The 22,236-nt window shown below is 45.6% G+C and overlaps 2 protein-coding genes across 4 annotated transcripts in view; one reads left to right on the top strand and one right to left on the bottom strand.

The window, feature by feature from the left end:
* LOC307084928 (dolichyl-diphosphooligosaccharide--protein glycosyltransferase subunit STT3B) overlaps positions 1–3,235 on the top strand; it is a 76,841-nt gene extending 73,606 nt beyond the window's left edge. Inside the window, exon 16 of the mRNA XM_079749449.1 lies at positions 210–3,235. Within this exon, the coding sequence (XP_079605575.1) occupies positions 210–284 (75 nt within the window). The 3' untranslated portion in view covers positions 285–3,235. The remainder of the gene's footprint in view (positions 1–209) is intronic.
* Positions 3,236–4,347: 1,112 nt separating this feature from the next.
* LOC307085331 (oxysterol-binding protein-related protein 10-like) overlaps positions 4,348–22,236 on the bottom strand; it is a 47,562-nt gene continuing 29,673 nt past the window's right edge. The window contains exons 8-13 of one of the 3 annotated variants that reach the window (XM_079750102.1): positions 11,470–11,649; positions 10,438–10,954; positions 8,602–8,788; positions 7,667–7,849; positions 7,198–7,351; positions 4,348–6,349 (exon numbers count right to left, since the gene is read on the bottom strand). In XM_079750102.1, the coding sequence (XP_079606228.1) occupies positions 6,305–6,349; positions 7,198–7,351; positions 7,667–7,849; positions 8,602–8,788; positions 10,438–10,954; positions 11,470–11,649 (1,266 nt within the window). In that variant the 3' untranslated portion in view covers positions 4,348–6,304. The remainder of the gene's footprint in view (positions 6,350–7,197; positions 7,352–7,666; positions 7,850–8,601; positions 8,789–10,437; positions 10,955–11,469; positions 11,650–22,236) is intronic. The other 2 variants (XM_079750103.1, XM_079750104.1) reach the window with 2 other exon arrangements.

The raw sequence follows: 22,236 nt of genomic DNA, 5'->3' as shown, positions 1-22,236 counted from the left end.
ACTGCTTAATCATTTCAATATTTCAATGTACAATATGTTTTAAATATTATTCATTGTGTACTATTAGTGATGTTCCACTGCCTTTGTCTTCTGAGCAATGTGTTAAGCAGGGCGATAGCCACATTTTTCAGTTAAAACATTGTCTTTTTTGGTGCCCGTTTTCAGTGGAACGGGTGTTAATTAAGTGTATGTATTAATTCCCTGAACAGACGTCCAAGAGAAAGCGAGGACACATCAGGAACAAGCTGACTCTGAAGAAAGGCAAGAAACAAACGCGGAAATAATGACCAGAGAACCCCCCCCTCCCAACACACACAAACACACACACACATGCTCACAAACACACACTTACACACACACTTACGCACACACTCACACCCGCAACTGTCCAAGAACCTCTCAAAGAAAAACTTGTACGACTTATGAAGAATCATCTATTAAAACAAGCCGCCGCTGTCTGGAGGGGGACCCCAGCTCCCGGGCGGTGGTACCCCTTACCGGTGGTCCCCGCCCCCCACCACGGGCCCGGGGAAGCTCCTAGTGTCCCATCTCTGACCAGCTCCAGACGCATCATCCATTTTATCCTGAGGATATCTTGCTTTCAAACCCTCATTTTTGCGTTCCTTTTCTTTTTCTGTGCTTGAATGTGGCGAAACACTGCTGCGTTCAGCGTCTCAATCCACTCTGTTTTTGTTTTGGTGGTATTTCTTTTTAACTGCGTACTATTAACCGCTCGTTAGGTCCGGGCTGTTAATCTAATGGGACGGGGTGGGTGGATGGACGTGGCGCTGACTAATACTGTGGAGGCCGGAAGGAATTTTTGCACCAAAGACCCAGTAGGGCCTCTGCAACGCGGCCCCCCGCGGCCGCTCACGAGGGTCCGACCGGTGAGAGACTACTTCCTGAAAAAAGGTGTGTACGGAGGTCTTGTAAGAGGAGCGCCGGCGTTTAGACGCGTCTGTGATAACTTATTTTGAGTCATCTCCATTCTAAACGATTCGCTAATAAAAACAAGAATGGCTTGATGTGTATATATGTGGAGAAAATGTCTGAAAGGGTTCTAATATATTGGATTATTGTGGTGGTTTTCTTTGTTTTAATATGGAGATTCTGTTTGTTTCTTTGTTGGTGTCTATGGGCGGCGTGGCAGCAAATCAATCCGTGAATGCAATAAATTCCTAATGAATAAAGTCTTATGGAGGGAGTTGAGGTTTTGTTATGAGAATGAATGTGAATTTTTACTAAGACTTATTCACCCAATGCTTCGATTGTACGTGCTGCTGCTAGTTTTAAAGAAGGGGTAGTTCTAATAAATTAGTCCTCCCGTCCACCAGTGGGAGCTCTCCTGAGTAAGCCTAGTGCCTCATTGCTGGTCACCACTTGAGTGTTTCTTTGGCTTGTCACGTGTTTACTCGTATTACATATAGTTTGACAGTGGGAAGATTTGGCAATGGCTGTCAATGATGGAATTGAAGGGGGTTGGGGGGGTAGACCGGGTGAAGAACCCTTAAGAGGGCAAGAGACCCATGCAAATTGAAGTCTAGTGAGCCAGTGTAAATGGAAAGGCCAGCATTACATTTGGATATATGTTTTGTCTGACCATGTCCCCTATATTTTGTTTTTTCTGCTATGGGCACTGCACTGTTCCTGGCTCTTTAGAGGTCCGTATAGGCCTGTTCTGTTGTTGTGGGGGTTCTTGGGCCCACTGTTGGAATGTGTTGTTAAACTAAATGGCTCATCACGTGACTAAAGGGCTTTTTATTGTTCCACGTTCCCGCAACGCAATGACCACGCAGACGCTTCGACGCAGTGGTAAACGTTTATGGTTCTGCGTCGGGTTTTAGTAAGCGGACCAATCACAGCCCTCGCTGCTGCGTCGCCTCGACGGAAGATTTTTGGGAGGCACACGTCCGGCCCTTGCGGTGGACGCAAGGAGGGAAGCAAGGACGTAGGGGGTCCGTAAACCCCTTGCGTTGCGGGAACGTGGAACCACAAAAAGCCCTTAACACGTTATGGAGTTGCACTTCCTCCTCACACCTAGTGCATCTTTTTCCAACGGTTATTTTCTTTTCTGTTTTTCATTTTGGCCATGTTCTGTGAGGGAGTCTCACAAAACAGATGTTGGACTGATATCTAAGGCTACGTTTACATGATGACGTCTGAACAGAAGACGCAAAAGTGGCGTCGCGTCTTCACTTTTTATTCCGCGTTTAGACGAGCGTTTTCGGGAGGAAATCTGCGTGCATACGGTGACGCAAAAGTGTGGATTTCGATTGGGTATGCATGTCAGGCGGCTAGGTGGTGCTGTGATACACCATCACACAACACCACCATGTCTGAGCGCATGTGTACAATCTTCCTCCTTCTCTTATCTGCGCCGCGAAAACCAAAACATAATTACAGATCCTTCTCTGTTCAGTAATACTATCTGTACATTTCGTGGAAAGACTCCTGTAAGTTTGTTATAGCTGCCAGAGCAGCTTGACGGTCCGACGCATGGAAATAATATAACATGTTTGTTTATTTCCCTGTACTGGCGCTGTATGTGACGTAAACGCGTACGCGACGTGAGCAGATCTGAGCAGAGTTTTGCGTCTTGGCAGTGTAGACGGAAACGCTACGGCGGACCGTATTCAAGTTTTCCATTCTGGAGGGTGGTTTCAGATTTTTGCGTTTTTAAGCCCCAAAAACGCCGTCACCGTCTAGACGAAAGGCACTTCCGATAAAATATTTTGTCGTTTTTACCCGCAAGCGTCCTTGTGTAAACGACGCCTAAAATGGCTACATTCGCACTAATTTCGGTTTCTTTGGTAGGTCAGTAGAAGTTCACCTATACCATACTATACTGGTATCCCAAATTACCGCCAAGGCAACAAGGGACCGTAGCTAAAGAGTTGTGAGTGCAGAAAGTGTCATTGTTTTACATAAAAGCATATCAGTTCCTTCCGAGTTGAGATGAAGCCTTAATGTTATTTATATTGTAGAAAAATAAATAAAATACAAAACATTCTTAATTATTTTAAAACCTTTTTTGTTTTTAATTTCTTTTTTTTTTTTACTTTTTTGATGTTTAGTGCTTTTTTGTGTTAAGTCTTCAGCGCCACTGGATTCACTATTTTTGATGCATTGCCCTAAAAAAAACATTCTTTCCTCTTGCTCAACCTCAAGGTTTACATTTTTACATTGTTTTGTTTGCTCATGTTGAAATGTAGACCAGATTAAAACAACTATTCAAGTTTGCAAAAATGCTTGTTTGATTTTTTCCGTCTATCGCTAAAGTCTGAAATTTTCTATTATCTTCCTTGTAAATTAAAAAAAAATGTTGATAAAGTTAAACTTTGTTGAAACTTCACCTCTTCATTGAGTGAGTCCAAATTATTTTTACAGCTTAGTTTGTAGACAAACCACACGAGGGCAGTGTTAGTCAAGTCATCTGCTCACTTGGTTACTAACGACCCTATGAATTATCCTTGGTAGCCTGAAGCAGCAATTATCAAAGTGGGGTCCACGAAAATAATTAAAAATAGTCTAATTACTAGGAGGAAGGGGCAATTCTAAGATGAGATCTTTAGGGGGATCAGCACATAATAAGGATGTGGCATGCTTATTGTCAAGTGTTGAATAGTGACTGCAGCCACACACTTCCATGTCAATATGGTTTCTACAATGTGAAGCAGAAAAAGGCTTTGTTGAGGCTTGCACTGTTGAGGCTTTGTTGAGGCTTACACAATACCCTAAAACCCTGCTTTCCTACTACCGAAATGTATGGTAAATTGCAGCATCAAGTGTTTATAGAGCATTGTTAACATAGTAAATAGTTTGTGAATCAATCTCATGAACAATTCTCTAACTCAATCATTTTTACCTGATTATGAATTGCTTCCTAATGGGTAGTCATGTAATGAACACTTAGTCCACTTACCCCTAGTGTGCAGTTTAACTGTTTCTCTTCCACCAATACAATCACACTGAATGGGATTTGATTTATTCAAGTATCTCACAGGTTGGGAGTAAAGCTGATGGCATCCTGTTAAGACGGAAACACTCACATAGTGATCATCCACAGGGCACAAACGGCTCACAGACCATAGTTGAAACAAAAGTACGCCCACATTTTGACATTGGTGACTGATCAGTTTATAGGGAAACTGTCTGGAGGCCCGACTAATGCTAAGTCGTCCTACCTTACAGCAAACGGAATAACTGCGATTCATTGTGTTTATTTCTTTTAGTATATAGTATAAAGTGAAGTGGAAAGCACAAGATTAAGAGTAACAAAATCTGGAACTTAAATCAGTCGATTCAATCATACTATACTGCAGAAGTCAAAAAAAAATAGATCCATCATTTAAATTGCACATTTATTAGAACAAAGATTCTACTAAACCTTTTTATTTTTCTTCAAAGTCTCCTTCAACCTATGGTTTGTGGCGTTGCATAGGTATTCTACCTAAAAAGTGATTCGGTCATGGGTCAAGAAAGAACATGGACAATACATTCAGGATATCGAGTGTGAACAGAAGTGAAATTAACGTTTGATCAAATTAAGACAAATGGATGTGTGTGTGTGTGGCGTGTATTCTAATGCGGACACCTTCTCCGTCTCACATCAGCGTTTCCTTCTTTTAAAAAAGTGCTCGCTAGTTTCATATAAAGCTAGTTTTCATGAACAATGGAACACAGTGGTTGTTTTCTGGCAGTTTGTTGGTACCTGTGATTACACCTTGACGACCTTAGATTCGACAGCAGAGTGTACCGACGTTGTGTTGAAACAAAAATGGTTGAGAAGTATATAGGTTTAGGTACATCTCGCTACCTAAACATCACCAATTCGGGAAGGAATCGACCAATGCTTGTCTCTAGGTCCCTGCATTGCTTTGTCCACTAACACTGAATAAACAACACACTGACCTACATGTTCCTTCTCACCGTCATAAGAATATTTGAGAAATTGTTAAAAATATCACACAGCAAAGGGTTACATTTTTTGGCAATGGCAGAAATACATGGTGAAAGAAAAAAAGGCATGTGGATAAGCATATTCAGGACTCAAGTTGTAAATAGATTACTGGAAACATCTCCTTGCACACGTGGCTTCCCTCTTTAATACTCTGGGGAGCTTAATGCCTTCTTTCATCTTCCTGCAGCCAAACAGTGGCTCCCTCGAGTGGGGGACTGGGGGTCGTGTCCTTCCCCATATGCATCCCCTCCTATGCATGTTTAAAATATCTCTGGGCTTCATCCAACAGAGATATATTTGCATCGCCGAGCGTGAGCTGAGTGCACCCTCTGCCTAATCACCTCTATGCTACGCAAAGGATACACACACACACTCAAACACAGAAGACCCCCCCCCAGGGTAAACGTAATATTGTGTATCGTACAGGAAGTGTGTCTGTGTGTGTGTGTGCATGGTATTATTGAGCTAATGCCTGTGATTAGAGGGTGAATGTAGGGGGAAAACAAGGGTGCATTAGGAAGGGGTGGAAACCGAGGCATTTCCCTTGATGGGAATAAATTACTAGGCTGATGAAAGCTCACCGTGGCACAATAACAGACATGGAGACAACACACTGCCGTCCACGTTGTGTACAAAATCAATGAGACCCTAGTACCAACATCGTGACCGGGTACATTCATGTTCTAGCGGTTAAAAAATGAAATAAAATAAAAACATCCACAAACGGTGAGGTGTCCGGTTTCGCCGCCGGCCGCGATGACAAAGCAGGCGGTCATTTTGTTGTTGTCGCGCGGCGGCGTGCGCTTAGAGGAACCACGTTAAGCCTGGCAACGCTTTGTGTGTGAGACGCACATCTGCCGTCCCCCGAGCAGATCTGTGATGGCGGCCGCGCCAAGCGGTACGATTTGGATTTGTTTTAAAGCTGCATGACAACGAAAGGCTTTGGAATGTGGAAAAATAGACACTGAGCACACACACACACACACACGTGCGTGAGGAGAGCAGCACAAACACCGGTGGCGAATGTCTTTGAGTGCGCAAGAAAAAAAAAACTAAATATATATAGAAATACTCTCACGCGATACTATCATATAAAAATGTATACTATATTTGTCTGATAAAGAACCCTGCAACGAGACTCACCGATACAGTGATGACCCCCCCCTCCCCCCAACCCCGCCAAAACCATTTGGCACCTGGTTCCCTTCCATGTTCCTCCTCAGTGTCTTTGCCGTCAGAGTGGAGGAGGAGGAGGAGGATGGGGAGAGGGGGGAGAGAGGTGGAGCACCACGGCACCTAGAAGGGTTTTTATTGATAGTCCAGGGGGTAGTGGGGGTGTTGCGGTCAGGGAGACTTCCGCAGTGTGTTGTTGAAGGTCCAGCCTTCTCCCTGCACATCGAGGGAAGGGGGGAGAGGAGAGGAGAGAGTTGGTGAGCTGAGAAAATATATTTTCAGTATTTTTTTAGTTTTCACAGTTCACAATTCTTTTGGACGTTATCTCAACTTGGATCGCTGCAGAGTTTGACAGAACGCTACGATTCCATCGGCTCATTATTTTATCCTCGTACTGCAATCTGCGCGGAGGTCACGGACGGTGGGACACACAAATTGAAACTCGGGAGCGGCTTTTGTGATAATATCGTGTCGACCACATAGTGATAGTGAAACGTTTTGAGGAACAAACCGAGGAGAGCAGACAACTTGCTGGAGGGGAATTTGGAAAATGTCACTATTTGGAATATCTCAAAGTCATGTCGGAAACATCACTGACATGATACTTTGGCCATGTTAGCCAGCTCTACAGAATACATTCAAATAGATCTCAGTAATTGTCCTATGAAGTCATCAGTTCGGAACTCAGACAACTACCCTCATCGACAACAACACAACATACCAAAACAACAGGACAACAGTATAAAACTAGTAAAGAATCCTTATATAGCAGAAAAAGGTCTAGAAAAATGATGGAGAGAATATGTTTTTGGGGAAAAGGAGGTATAAAAATATATACCTAATTTTTCTAAATCTTTTTTTTTTTTTTACTAGTTTTCTATACCTCCTTTTCCAAAAATAATATTCTCCTTAATTTTTCTGTACCTCCTTTTTCCCCAAAAAATATTCTCTATTTTTTTTGGATAAACCAAATGATAGAAGATCCAGGACAGCTTATCGCACATCCTCCCTATAGCATGACATGGCATGTTGTTGTACTGTTCTAGTATAGATCCTAGCAGTACCTCCTTGGTGAAGTGTTTGGGGGTCCAGGGCGTGTTGTTCCCCGCTCTCTGCTTCTCCTCTGCCCTCTGGCGTTCCTCCAGCTGGTGCTTGTGTTCCGTGGCCTCCTCCATGTTCCCCTCCTTCAGAGACCTGGTGACGTGCTGCCACAACCGCCTTGGGGACACACACACACGATCACGCACACATAAGCATGCACACACACACACACACACACAAAGAATACACACACAAAAGCATGCACACACACACACACACACACACAAAGAATACACACACACACAAGCATGCACACACACACAAACAGACAGACAGGCAGGCAGACAGGCAGGAAGGCAGACAGACAGAACCATTTTAGCACATTGCTGATGTCCCAGCTCAACATAACACTCTATCCATTCCAGATGCTGTCATTGTTCCAACAGCAGCAGTGTGCAGAAGGCCCCAGGCTCGCCGCCTCTCCTGGCTCACCTGGACTCGGTCCGGCCCTGCTTGTCCACCGGCCGCAGCTTCTTCTTGATGACGGGCAGCCTGGCTGTGTCCATCACCTTGGTCTCCCCGTTGCTGTAGGTGAACTCCAGCGTGCCGTTCCACTCCCCCTGGGCCTTACACACCACCACGTTGGTGGGGTTGTGCTTCACCTCCGCAGTCACTCTGCCCAGCAAAGGAGGAAGAGGACAGTTGGGTTTAGGGACGTGCATTTATGGATCTGGGATTTCACGACACTCGTGGAGGTTTCAGGGAGTAGGATAGCCGGCATCTGCGGTCGAGAGATGGATCATTGGTTACCTGTTAGTCTTAAAAATGTAAACATACATCTGTAATTGACGCATGGATGACTTTCTAACCTAACGTGTGTCTTGTTTAATTTTGCAACTGCAAAATGAATGAATGCATTCTTTGTCCAGTAACACTGAACAAACAGCAGAGTGACCTATGTTTCTTTCTCTTGAAAATAATATTTTTTTCGACCAATCAGATCGCTCAAAAAAGATACAAATTTTCGACCAATCAGAACACTCGAAAATATTACAATTTTAAACGAATCAGATTGCGCTAAATAAATTACATTTTTCGACCAATGGAATCGCTTGAAAAATATTTAAATTTTTGACCAATCAGATAGCTTGAAAAATCTAAAGAATTTCGACCAATGAGATCGCTCGAAAATAAATTAAAATTGTCGACCAATCAGATCACTCCATCATTTTCTCTACCTCCTTTTCTAAAAAAAATATTCTCTCCATCATTGTCTATATCTTTTTTTCTAGATTTTTTATTCTCTCCATAATTTTTCTATAAATCATGGAGAGCATATTTTATGGGAAAAAAATTGCTATAGAAAAATGATGGGAGAGAATAAAGGAGAAACACGGCGCTAACTTCCAGAACCCCCTCGGTCTTACCGGTGGACCTTCCCTCCGTAGAAGGGCTTGGTGTGGAAGGTGACGGTGGCCGAGTAGCCGCTCTTGGCACAGCTGATAGAGACCTTTCCCCCCAGCTCCACCCAGGGCACGGTGAGGATGGAGCGGGCGAAGGCGCTGGGCAGCGTGAACACGTAGTCCTCGTCGTGGTCCAGCAGGCTCAGCACTCCTGGGAGGGGGGAGGAGGGGGCAGCAGGGTCAAGCCAGGGGCAACGCTTTTTGATGTGTGAAAAATAAAATAATTGCCAGGTTTCTTTTCCAATAAATTATAAGACGAAAACACAATTAAAGCATTAGCTGCTTTTCATTACTTATTAACGTTAAGGGGCTGTCTGGTTCGGATTCTGAATATGAACGCAATGCATGATGGGCGACATGTTTCGATTACTATTCAGTCGTTCGTGAGCGGATATCATCCAGAGTCAATTGGTTTCATCAGGTAGTGGTTTGGCCCTTACAGGGAGACTGTGGACCCAGGAACCTTTCAGCTTGGAATCAAACCTCCTAACCTCTCTTGACTATCTATCCCCTCCCCCAGTGTTGGAATAGATGAGTGCAACTGTATTAGATTTTAGCATATGTTAAACAATATGTTCAAATATGTGACATACCATATTTACCTAGTAGGCTTACTTTGCCTGCCAGCAAGTGGTAGTACTGGTGGCTGTGGGAACCACTAACCTCCTTACACCCGCCATTTCACCAGAGTTTAACAATTGAATTCCACCAGACACTGAATGGCTTTGTTACGATATTTAACTCAATAGTCTCAAACAGTAATTGAATCTCCTGATTTAACCTGGTATGTGGACTGATGTGTTTCTCCCAGCACGGAATCGGTAATAGCTTTAATGCATTAGCACCTATTACTTATTCTCCTTATAACACCACCGTGGCAGGGATCACTCTTTATAGGCTGAGGTAGAAAATGCATTGTGCTGCAGAGCAAGTCACATATTTTAAGCTCTGCATTTCATTTATAAGGCCTAGGAGAATATCACAAGCAGAGATGTTATTCATTGTTATGCAACAGTATTTGTTATTTTATGTTCAAATAAAATATATATATATAAAAAAAGTACTTTGTTCTCATCAATGTTGATGTTTCAGTTTCCCTCTCTGACCACAATTTAATAAAACATGTCTGTGTGTAACGGTGGTCCTCCTCAATGGCTTCCAGCAGCGTCATAGCTGATCAAGTGACCGGTGAGAGGGGAGAGGTGAAAACAGGAGCCGGCAGGTTTCACTACAGCTAAGTGCATGAATATCATGCTCGTCATCCATCACTCTTCCACTCAGGTCAATCCGATACCAGAAACACCAAAGAACATCCAACACAGACGTAGCCGTCGAGCAAACAAAGGTGTGACTCAGCGGCAACGTATTTATTTTTGGCTGCAAGTAATATTTTCCCAGGCATTAGTTTTTCCCTCGACGCCCCCGCGGAACGACGGAGAAGCAAGGCCTATTGATTTCTCCGTGAGAGACGGATCACGTCTTTCTCTGAGTCATAACCCCCGAGACGAGGGGATGTCTTGGGGCCTGTATCGCTAGCACTGCAGTGACGCACACATAGCGCACGTCTGAGTGAGAACGTCAACACTCTCTGCAACGCCTGCTGCTTCCCTTCATTAACTAGGATGCATTGTGTTTCTCCTGGCCTGCAGACACTCAACATTCTCTGCTCTTGAGATGCCTTGTGATTCTCTCACAGACAGACAGACAGACAGACAGACAGACAGACAGACAGACAGACAGACAGACAGACAGACAGACAGACAGACAGACAGACAGACAGACAGACAGACGGTGGCCTACCTTCCCCCACCATGGACACCCCTATGGACATCCCCATGAACTTGCTCTTGGTCCACACGTGGGCGTTCACACACATGTTCCTCTCCCGGCACTCGCAGTAGAACCCGGACACGGGCGGGTGGTGGGACACCTGCTCCGCCACGAAGCCCACCCGGTAGCAGCCTCCCGGGTTAGGGTCCTCTGGCGCAGGGCTGGGCTGGGGGTTGTTGCTAGGGGCCCAGGACGGATCCCGCCCGTGGGACCCCTGGTTGGACCGCACCAGGGGTTTGACCTTGTCCCGCGGCACCTCCCAGGAGCAGTGGAAGCTCTCGCCCAGGACGGGGTTGTAGGGCTTCTTGGCCACGGCGCCCTTGCGGCCCTCGTGGAAGGCGGTCAGGTAGTACTCCACGAAGCGGACCATGCGCTCCTCGGGGGTGGTCCCGGCCGTGATGGACAGGAACATGTCCGGGTGGGCCATGAAGTTGGCGTACATCTCCAGCAGCGAGCGCTTCTCCAGGATGAAGGTGGGCAGCACCACCTGGAGGAGAGACGGAGAGGCGGGGAGACACGAATTAGGAGCACTCCACTGCCAAAGAAGACTGTGACTTCGATGTAGGACATTGTGCTTATTGTGTTAATGACATTGTCTTTATTGTGTTCGGTTTACTCTGATGTTTCTGGCTTTGGCTGAGCAACTGTGACAGGTAATTTCCTTCGGGATCAATAAAGGTGTCTGTCTCTGTGTCTGTACGTTACAAGCAAACTGAATTCTCTACAGGGTTGCAAAGTTTAATATCAAGCACAGGGAGGGAGTGAAACTGGAAAGCGTGGGAAATGAATCCTTCTTCCTGCAGCTTAATTTCACAAACATCACTTCCTGACAGATTTCCTGCCACTGATTAAACCCCTCTAAAATGACCACCAATATGGGTTTTGTCATAAAAATGTCTCTTTTATCTCACAACTTTTTGTTTTCTCCCTCGGACCAGGGTCCTGAGCAAAAAAAAGCGATTTCCGAATATCCCCAATGTGTTAGTGAATGTCGGCCCCTACCCGCGTGAGATCCATGCCCAGTTTGAGCTGGGAGAGCAGGTGGAGGATGATGCTCCGCTGGTCGTCCAGCACCCCCAGGTCCTCCTCCTCGTTGTCCTCCACGTCCGTCATCTCCTCCCTGGGGCCGATGTCCTCCAGGCTCGGGTACTGCTGCTGCTGCTGTCTTTGTGGTGGCTGCTGCTGGACAAGCAGGGAGCCAGATGGATTCACACACAGGATAAGGGAACCCGGGCCGTTTAAAGGGGCAGTGCACCAATTTAACACGTAAGGACTACTGTCTGCTAGCTGGAAAGCCAGTAGGTTTCAATAATCTGGTAAACAATAGTTGTCACTAATTAAGTGTTTTGCATCACTTCGCGTCAAGGATGTGAAATGTTTGGGGGCGGAGTTTCGGCACCAGTGTTTTTTTCCTTGTTTGTCAAACATAAATAACTTTTTGTAGTCAACATATTCCTTGTAAACTGGTTATTTAAATCTAGTTACACAGATTATATTTGAAGGAGGCAGAACAATATTGAATGACCCACAGAGTATGGTCAACATGTAAAATCAACAAACTTTCCCTTTAATAATGGTGCAATCCATAAATCCACCAGTTCCTCCATACGTTTCAATGCGTGACTTTGGTTTATAACTTTAATTACCACACAGAGAAGGATGAGCTACACAAGGGCCTTGTCAAAGTAATGAAAGCCTCACAGATAAATATGTACAGCATTGTTTACAGTGACAAATCTCGGTCTGAAATGCCACCGAGGGAAACATGTACATGGCTGGTTGAGTCTGTAGCGCTGATTTCCCTAAATGGAACCAACCCTCCATTAACTATACGAGCAGCACCTGGGCTGTCTGTTTGGACACCTCTGTGACTCGGCTCCATATGGTTTTCAGGGAGCTTTAAGCCTTAGCAAGAGCCTTGATGCCTAAATGAATTTGCATGTCAACCCTACTTAGCAATTGGTCTAATTGTACCGCTGAGGAAGCAGGAATTCCAACATGGAAGACCTATTCCAATATATCCAGGTTCCAGTCTGGTACCTGGTTATAGACTAGTGAAGTAGCCATACAATAGGTGCCCGTTCGGAGCCGACCGATTGTTTGGGCTTCGGTATTGCTGCATGAAACCAAACAACGTCAAACCCGACACTGCATTTCCTTTAGTCCTCAGCAATACTCCCGCCAAAGGAAGGGAACTAGATCAGAAGAACGGTTGTTGAGAAATAGAGAAAAAGTCAGACAAACAAACAGAAGCTCAGCTAATATCCGGGGAGTCAATTCTAGAAAATTCAGTTTTACTCGTGAACATGGATTAGAACCTAGAAAATGAATTATCACTGACAACTTAATTCAAACGGTAACAAAGAATTACTAAGACTATCAAATTCTAACACTTTCTTTCAAAACTTTCTCCTTGAGCGATAATTACAAGTCAAACCACTAAGTTGGTAGTTTAGTTAAAAAGATGTCTAGCACAATGTTCTTTAACAAGAGACGCAGCAGAAGCTCAGGGTATTTGATTGACAGGAGTAGGAGAGGGTGGGGAGCTGTGTGTTATTGCAGCGTTCAGCTGGCAGCAGGTCCCATCTGGGTCAGGGGGAACGCTCTAAGCATGTGATATTGTGAATAGAGAGGGAGAAAAGAGATGGAGGATGATATTAATATATATAATGCAAGATGAAAGTGCTTCTCACCCGTGGGGCAACAAATACTCTTCTATGCTTTGATTCTTAACAAATGTCTCTCTGTCTCTCCCTTTCTCCCTCTCTCCTTACCCCCTGTCTATCCAAATGGTGGATCAGGCTGATAGAGGGCTAAATAATGTACCATGTTGTGGTTGGATAGGAAAACGTATTGGACATTTGTGCTATTCACATCCAATTACGTCAGGACACAACATGAACAACAGAAGTATCCCTTGTGGGAGGCTGCAACAGCTTGTATCGGTTCGCAGCCTTATTAATGTGTGAAGATGATGCTTTGGTAGAACCGTCTCGGACACAAACGTATGGAAATAACGATGAAAATAAACAGACGCAAATCCAAACAGAAACACAGTGGACAAATACTAGGCTTGGAAACATGCAGAGATACATGCAAAAATCGAAGACCGAGACCAAGAACAACAAACCGGTTGTTGTGTAAGCCTGTTTTGTCTCCCTAACTGCCCCGGTTGCTGTCTATGTCATGTGTATACAGTATGTGGTGGTTGTCTACTTTCTCTTTTCTCACATGGAGCTTCTCCATCCATTCAACCGTATAACCTTTTCAGTCCTGCAACGTAAACGCATCATTTCAGACCGGTGACGATAACGAGTGCAACCTCGAATGAGCTGTGGAACCTTGAATTAAGAGAAACTGTCTAGCACAGTTTCAGATCAGTCTGAGATGATGAGATCACGCCCTCTTCGTGATCTCATTTAAACGTTTAAACGGCCGAGCGATTTCGTTGTTGAACTTCATACAGCTTTCCACTCATTGTCACCTGTATTCAAAATGTTTGGTTGCCATGGAGATTCCTGCTTTGGTCAGGCATACACTGTCGCAATAGAAGTGTATGGATCATAGCGTAATAAGTAATTTCTGTCATAATTAATTCTGATTTTGCAATTAGGGGGGGCCACAGTGCCCGCCTAGTTATGGAATTATTTTCACAGTTGGCGTGGAGCAACTGTAGGAATAAAGATGAAGGGAGGTGGCTGCTGTCATCTGAATATTTCATCCCATGCATCACGTGAATCTGATGTATAGGTCGTTCATCACAGCAAACGCAACACACACACCCACACTCCTTCCATTGAGCATGGCATGCCATGAAGCCTTTTTACGTTCAACATTTGTTATGCACACGTGCGCACAAAAAACATTGACACACACACACACACACCCACACACACACACACACAAGTAGCTTGTACATTTTTCCGAGTTATAAATAGAATTGAGAAGCAAAGGGGAGAAGGGACGGGAAGGTGCGTGCACGTTTGTGTGCCGGTGTGTGCGCGACACCAGCACTACTAACTGATTAAACAGCCTCTTGATAGCAGCGGGAAATTGCTGTTCAGGAGGAAATGAGCAGTGAGGGGTTCTGAGTCGCTCAACCTCGCCCTGATCTGGCATCTCACAGGGCCCATCACGTCCAGCGCAGTGCTGCTTAACTACATTTATTCAGCTTGGGAAAGGATAGGAAATGACACATAGAGGCTGGGACTTTTTTTTGTGAGGAGGGTTTACTGTGGCAATCCTGAAGATTGTCCATCATATGGTTAACCCTTATCTTCTCTAGTTCTCAAGCAGCCTCTGATGAGGAACGTTTGGTTAAGCTAAACGTTAATAAGATGGTTATACACAACCTCACCTACAGGGAGGTACAGGTTGAACCTATTTTGCCATTACCAGACACACGGGTACCAGTGCTGCAGATTAGATTAGAGATTGACTTCTGACACAAGTTGTACGAGGGACCCTTCAGACCAATGTTAATTTGATCAGATCCAATCAGGTTTAAATCCACATGGGCAGTCCAGTAACAACTGTTCAGTAAAATTAGGTAGATTTCATTATTAGTTTCATTATTGAGCAAAGTTTTTTCCTTTTTTTTTTTTACAACTTTTAAGGGTTTAGGTGCAGTCAACAAGCAAATGACATGTACAGTACATAACAATACTAAGTAAAATTTATTTCAAACACTTAAAATACATACAAGTAAACAATAACACACTTGAATATTCACACACACACACACACACACACCCCCCCCACACACACACACACACACACACACACACACACAGTATGTTTGGAAAGTACTGCCTTGAGTACTTTCCAACCACAAGTCTGTACTGATTGTACTAGACCACAAGTCCAGCACAATCTATACTTTTTCACAATCAAAGTCCAATTAAATTCCCGCTGTTCGAAAAAAACACCCACACTCACTTCTTGAGGTGATGTAATATCCAAAAATGTTCCCCAAGTCAAATGGTGCTGCTTCGCCTACAAACAAAGCTCCAAAATGAAAGTCCAATGGCCAAATCTAAATGTCTACTCTTGGGAGCAAATACACAGGCTCCTTCCTTCCTTCCTTCCCCCTTGCTTTTCGCAGGCCACTGCAGGGCTGCATGTGATGGCAGGCTTCTGTATAGAAGGCTCTGTGAGAGGCTTTTGTATGTGGAGGTGACTCACAGAGGCAAACAGAGAGAGGGAGTGAGAGAGAGAAAGAGAGAGGGAGTGAGAGAGAGAGAGAGAGAGAGAGAGAGAGATAGAGAGATCGAGAGGGAGACAGGGAATGGCCTGTGAAATGAGACCTAAGTAGAGAGAGAGAGTGAACGAGAGTGCGAGAGAGAGAGAAACAGAGTGCGAGAATGCCCTGGGAGATGAGAAATAAGGATCGCTAGAGAGAGAGAGAGAGAGAGAGAGCGAGAGTGAAGCAAGATAGAGAGACCTGCCGACACCAATGACTTCCTCTGCCGCGATAATTGCCGCCCCCCATCCCCCCTCCCATCCCCAACAAGACACCACCTCTTCTAACGTTCACGTGTTTCCCTGCTCCTCTCCACGCAACCCCACCTACAACCCTGTGCCCACCCACTCACCAACGTCACTTCTCCCCCAGGCTTCCCCCGTGCCCCTCCCCCTTACTCACAAGCCTTTCTCCACACACACACACACACGTGTCGTTTTCCTTTCCACTCGCTCTGATTTCTGTGTCGCCTTTTCCATGGCGCTGTCAATGTCTCCACCACCTCCTTCCCCCCCCCCTGTCTCCTTCCCCCTCTCTCTCCAGTGTCCCTGTGTCTCTCGATCGCCCCTCTCTCTGTGGTCACCTTGGCGTCCACCCGTGTGCCTTTCATTGGAGACGCACACCTCTTCCAGTTCCTATTCATCCCATATACTCTCTTCTCCATTGTTCCAGACAGTCTCTTCTCCATTGTTTCTTCTTTCATTCACAATTCAAGTCTATGCTTGCTTTCCACTCCCCCCCCCCCCCGCCCACACACAGACACACACCTCCTCCACCAACACCACCACCACCATCCCATTCATGCCAGCCACTATTCCATTCTTTTTCATGTGTCGCCCTCATTTCAATTCCCTCGTTCTCCAGCCTGCTTTCTCTCTCCACCCCGCCGCCACCATCCATTTCTGTTTCTTTATCTCACACCTAATCTCTCTCGCCCCCTCTTTTGCTTCCCCTTCATTCCTCCTCTTCTCTCTCTCATCAAGGACTCAGGGGAGGGGGGAAGAGAGAGAGAGAGAGAGAGAGAGAGAGAGAGAGAGAGAGAGAGGTTAGAAATGTATTGCCATCTTCAAAGGCAGCCGCCTGCCCAAGCTTCCCAACGAGACCTAACCTTTAAAGGCACAGGGCCTTCCTCATCCTCATCCTCATCCTCCCCCTCAACCCTACCTCTCCAGAATGTCAGCCCTACACACACACACACACACACACACACACACACACACACACACACACACACCCTTTCATCCGGTAGCTTTGCTCATCGTCGTCATGTGCCCTGTCTGAGGAACAGGAATGGATAGGGGGGTGGAGGGGTGGGGGGTTTGTGAGGCTGGACAGTCGAGGGGTTGCCAGCCAGATGACCTTTCGCTAACAATGGTCTCCGTCCGTAATAAGGGGACCCCTCTTGACGCTCGAGGGAGACTAAAATAGTGACAACTCTCGTCTCATACTCTGTACTCATAATCACTCCTCCTTGACAGCGACGGCAACGTTTTGAAAACTATCCATAAATGAAGAAGAGGTTGACTAGTTGAAGTATTAGTCATCGCCACGCTTTGCCTTGACAATCCAATCATCTGCCTGTGTATGAGTGTGTGTCTTCTGTCCCCCCTCCCATCCGGACATGGTGTGTGTGTAAACTATGTGTGCGTAAGTGTTTCTTAATGAGCGTGCCCCAGCCTTGTGTTCCAAACCCCCAGTCCTCTGCCCCCTTGTTGACGTATCCGCCCCCCCGCCCTCTTTGTTTGGTGGAATAAGCCAAGCGATTTCATAGCCAGCGCTGCGGGGAAGCACGGCGGCGCACACCACTTCAGTGATGGGGGGTGGGGTTACACAGCAGCATCCAGTAGCTTTGAGACACGGCTCTGTTCCCCGCCGCACGAGCGCCTCGCTAACAGAACAGTGGCTCGACGTGAGCTCCGTCAGAGAGCGTCGCTGTTGAACTCAAAGCGTGACTCACTGAACAGAGCTGCACAGAAGTATCATTACAGCGGAGACGGGTATAAAGCATTGCCGAGATGAAGTGATTTATATTCGAGCTAAAGTGAGTTATGATAAACTGTGTGTGTGTGGTGTGTACGATGGGTGTGTGTGTGTGTGTGTGTGCGCGCGTGTTTGTATCTGTGCGTGCGTGTGCGTGTGTATGTGTGTGTGGGGGAGAGCTGATGTCTCGGTGGTGTTGCAGTGGGTGAAAGTGATACGGGGAGGGCCTTGTTATAGAGCAGGTGTGAACAGGAGGCTGAGACTGTAATTAAAATATGTGTTTTGTACTTTGATCATCTTACGAGAGAACGGGCACAAAAATGCCCCCTCACCACACACAAACACACACAGTAAGTGTATTTAAAGGAAAACTGAGGAAAACATTTTAATTAATGGTAATTTATGTTAAATAAACTGTCCATAGTAAGGGATGTTGTCCATTATTGAAAACAAGTTTTTAGCGTCTTAAAGCAGGCCTGGGAATATACTGTATTAATAATTCATGAAAAAAAGCTATATTCTAGGGAATACTGGATTTCAAATGGGAAACAATGAGGTTGTCGACACTTCTTTCTCGGCAGATGCTCTCGGCACAGCTGGGCCTTTCACAGGTGCTGCTGGGGCATAACATGATGATCTAACCTTCATCAAAGCCCCTGATCACAACATCAAAAGCTTCCCAGCAGCCAGTTTGTCATGCTTCAGGTCATGATTAATATCAGCGTGCCGCTTTGAATCAGTGTTGACACGCTATGCTCCATAATTGGCACATACTTGTGGGACTACTTGTCATGGTATATTATAGACTAATAATGAGTGTCAAATTAGTAATCAAAGTTTTTGTGTACTACTAAGGAGAATGCAAATAAAACATGCGTGTCCTCGGTTCATTTTCTCGGCACACACACACACACACACCCTTTCTTCCGGTAGCTTTGCTCGTTGTCGTCCCGTCCCGTCTGGAGAACAGCCTGGATATGGGGTGGGAGGGGGGAGAGGGGTATGTGAAGCTGGACAGTGGAGGGGTGGCCACACACACACACACACACACACACACACACACACTCAAAGAAGAATAACTCCAAACAAGGCTCTTCTAGAATGTCTATGTTGTGTCGGCATGGTAACGCAACGCGGACCCTTAGTTACCCGGGGAGATATCTCCGCGTGCGTGAAGAAGTTTAGTTTCGATTGTCGGGTGTCACCCATCTAAGCTGCCCACCAAGCTGAGCTAAAAAAATCCAGAGACAAGAAGCAAGCAGTGAGTCACGACCGGCGCATCCCCACACACAGAGCTCTGCCACCCACCCACCTGCCTGAAGAAGAGACCACCAACACGCTCTAGCCAGTCGCTAACCGGTACGCGGTCTTTTAATGAGAACACTTAGCGAGTCTGTATTTTTAGACAGGCCTACGTCTCATTAGGTAGCAGTGGAGGTATAGGCATCTTGCTCGAGGAGGCTCACAGGGAGAAACGGGCAGTGTTCACCCCTTTAAATGATATCCCCAACTTGCATTGTTAAACTTTTAATAGACTTAGGCAATGATGTGTGAAGAATCGTGTACATCTCATAAGTAACTCTTTTACCGTTTTCTATACACCACAATTATCAATCAAAATTCGAGATTTTTTTTTTATTTGGGGCAGGTGAAGGGCCTCTTTTCAGAGGCCTCACCGTAACACAAACATAGGTGTTGCTCTATGGATGTGGCCGGGCACAGCTAGTAGACTTATCTACACTAATTTAGCCTGGTAGCCGTGCCCTGATAACTAAAAGCAGCAGACCCATCATTAGTGTTAGGAGTGACACCGGTGTTGGTCCTACAATGACCCCTGTGCGTTTGTACCAGGGTCTGTGGTACCAACGTATAGGAATGAATACATTCAGTCCTTTGCTGCTTTCTGCTGGAGACAAGTGGAACTGCAGCCCGGGTGATCACTGACGTGTTTGCTCTGGAGAACATGTGACCCAGTGGGCCAAGCTCCGGCTGCGGCATGACTCGATTATTACACCGCCATCCCCCCTATTGAGCATGCACTCCAACCCATAAGGCCATTTCAATCTACGCCATCAAAACAGTCTCGGTGCCCTATCAAACCGCATCAACGCTTGGCCGCTGTCACTTGCCTCCCCTAAACGTTCACACCTCGAGGTGCTGATTGATTTTATGTCATTTAATGCCACCGCTACACCGGGTGATCCCATCCATAACATCCGCTAGGCTTCAGCTAACAGGTACAGCGCTACTATTGGAAAATGCATAAACAGTGACAACAATTCTGCAAGCGTACGCACTTTCATCGCACGCACGCACACGCACGCTCGCTCGCACACACATATTGGCCTAATGCCAGGTGAAAATAGAAGTAGGCCTACTCGCTCTTGTTGTCTGCTGAATTTTAACCAGACGGGCGGCTGGGAAGTGAAAGGCAGCAGAGAGGACGAGACCTCTTTCGTTTTGCTCTCTCCGCTCTTCAGACCACCAAGGTCGTCGTCCGGACCACTCCAGTTTTGGAATCCGCTTTCCTGCCCTCAGCCAACCAAATGCTTTGAGCTCTTCGGCCTTGACGGGGTTAATGTCTCATTAGAGCAGTGGTATTCACTATTTTTTTCAGGAGAGCCGCACTGACAGGACGACGTCAACAGGAGAGCCATTTTTACCGCAAAGTATCAAAAGCTATAAATCCAGTCATAAATAAGTATGCCTGCTTAATAATATGGCCTCCCTGAAGCAGTGTTACCCACAGAATTTTGTGAAACTGTGGAGGGAACCCGGTCCTTAGCGGGGTCCGGGGGCATGCTCCCCCGGAAGAAAATTTGGTACCTTTTAACCTGGAATGCATCAATCTGGTGCACTTTGAGAGGAAAATTAAGACTTGTGTGACTGTGTGCTATTTTCTGGAATAATGTGGAGACACTGGGTCACATAACATGGAAGCTATTGAAGAATAAGTTAATAAGAATAAGTCCATCCAAAGAGCACATTCTCTCTTGTTATGCAGGAAAACCGCCAATCTGGCAACCCCGCTGTCAGCGTAGAGCCGAGCAAGTTTAAAAATATTTTCTAGACAAGGCTATATTTCCACCTTTTAATGCCGCTGTTGATTTATTTTTTAAATAATTGTTTGTATTGTTTTTTTAAATATCTGTATTCACTGCATGATCATATCACTGTATATTTTTACCACCATGCGAGCCGCAAATAGAGGCTTGGCGAGCCGCATGTGGCTTGCGAGCCGCGCAATGAGTAATGCTGCATTAGAGAATGGACCGGAATCGGTATTGAGATAATGAAACAGCTGCTCTGACTTAACTGAAGTAGAGTAGCGCATTTAACCCTTTCACAGTCCTCCTCGAACCGCACAAAAAATTATAACTGATAATACAGACAAAAAAGGATTCAATTACATTAATGGCTTACATCCCATGTAGCGTTCATTTATTTTCTACGTGGTGGGCGGCATTCAACCGAATAAATCCATCCATCTATTTCATGTCAAACTGCCAAACGGTCTCTATTCTTCAACAGCTTAACAATAGGTCTGAGTCACTTGTCAGCACTGACTGTGAAACCCCATAATACCCTGTTTTACAGCTATCCGTCAATAGGAGGAGGATCGTTATCTTGATGGCTCACAGTGCTGCTCCCCAGCTGTTATAGCGCAGCCTTTGTGGGACAGAGAAACATTGCCCGGCTCCCGTTCGTATACCTCACCCCCCGTTATGGGAAACATGCTGAAGTAGTAGGATTTCCCCCCCCCCCGGGGTCATTAAGTGTTATGTTTTATGCAACGTATTAAATTGTGTGAAGGTTTAATATCTTCGATGAGTGCCTTGACACATAATTGCATGTTTAAATACATATTTAAACCTGCGTCCTCTAACTTTTTTCCATGGCAGTCATCACTTTTGTTTTGAAATGTGATTAGTTTACCATTTTTTCCCCTCCACGGACCAAATTGAACAACATAGAAAATATCCAACTTAGCGTACTTGCGCATACATGGGTGTGATGGGTGTCACATAACAATAGTTATCGTTGCAGTGAAAATGTAACTACAACCAGGGAGGCGTGTAAAAGGGACAGTAAGGAAATGAATTCACAGCACATACTGCTCAGTCGGTTATGCTTCATCTTGGAATCGATCAATGCAACAAACATTGAAGAGCAACGCTTTTAAATACTTCAACATTAAGAGACAGACATACAGCACTTAAAGCTATAAAAAACGTTAAATCAACTAAATGTGGTTCAAGGGCAAGGGGGCTCCAGGCATTACACAATCCTCCTGCGCCCCCCCTCTCTCTACATGCACACACACACACACACACACACTGCGTTGCGTCGCGGCCCAGATACCGCACGCTATTCACGTGCATTCGGAGAGCTAGCGTGTGGCTGAGCCCCAGCGCATCGCTGCATCGTGACCCACTTATTACACAGCAGATCTGCTCAAACTCTCAGCAGCCTGAGAGCACTCTCCCTGCGTCACACGAGACCGAGGGCAAGACATCTCCGAGCGTGACGGGGGAGGATAGAGCACG

The sequence above is a fragment of the Pollachius pollachius genome (assembly GCF_949987615.1).
Source record: "Pollachius pollachius genome assembly, chromosome: 13".
In the NCBI taxonomy this organism is placed as follows: Eukaryota; Metazoa; Chordata; class Actinopteri; order Gadiformes; family Gadidae; genus Pollachius; species Pollachius pollachius.
The sequence above is the reverse complement of the archived record's forward strand: the minus strand, read 5'-3'. Positions and strand labels throughout refer to the sequence as shown.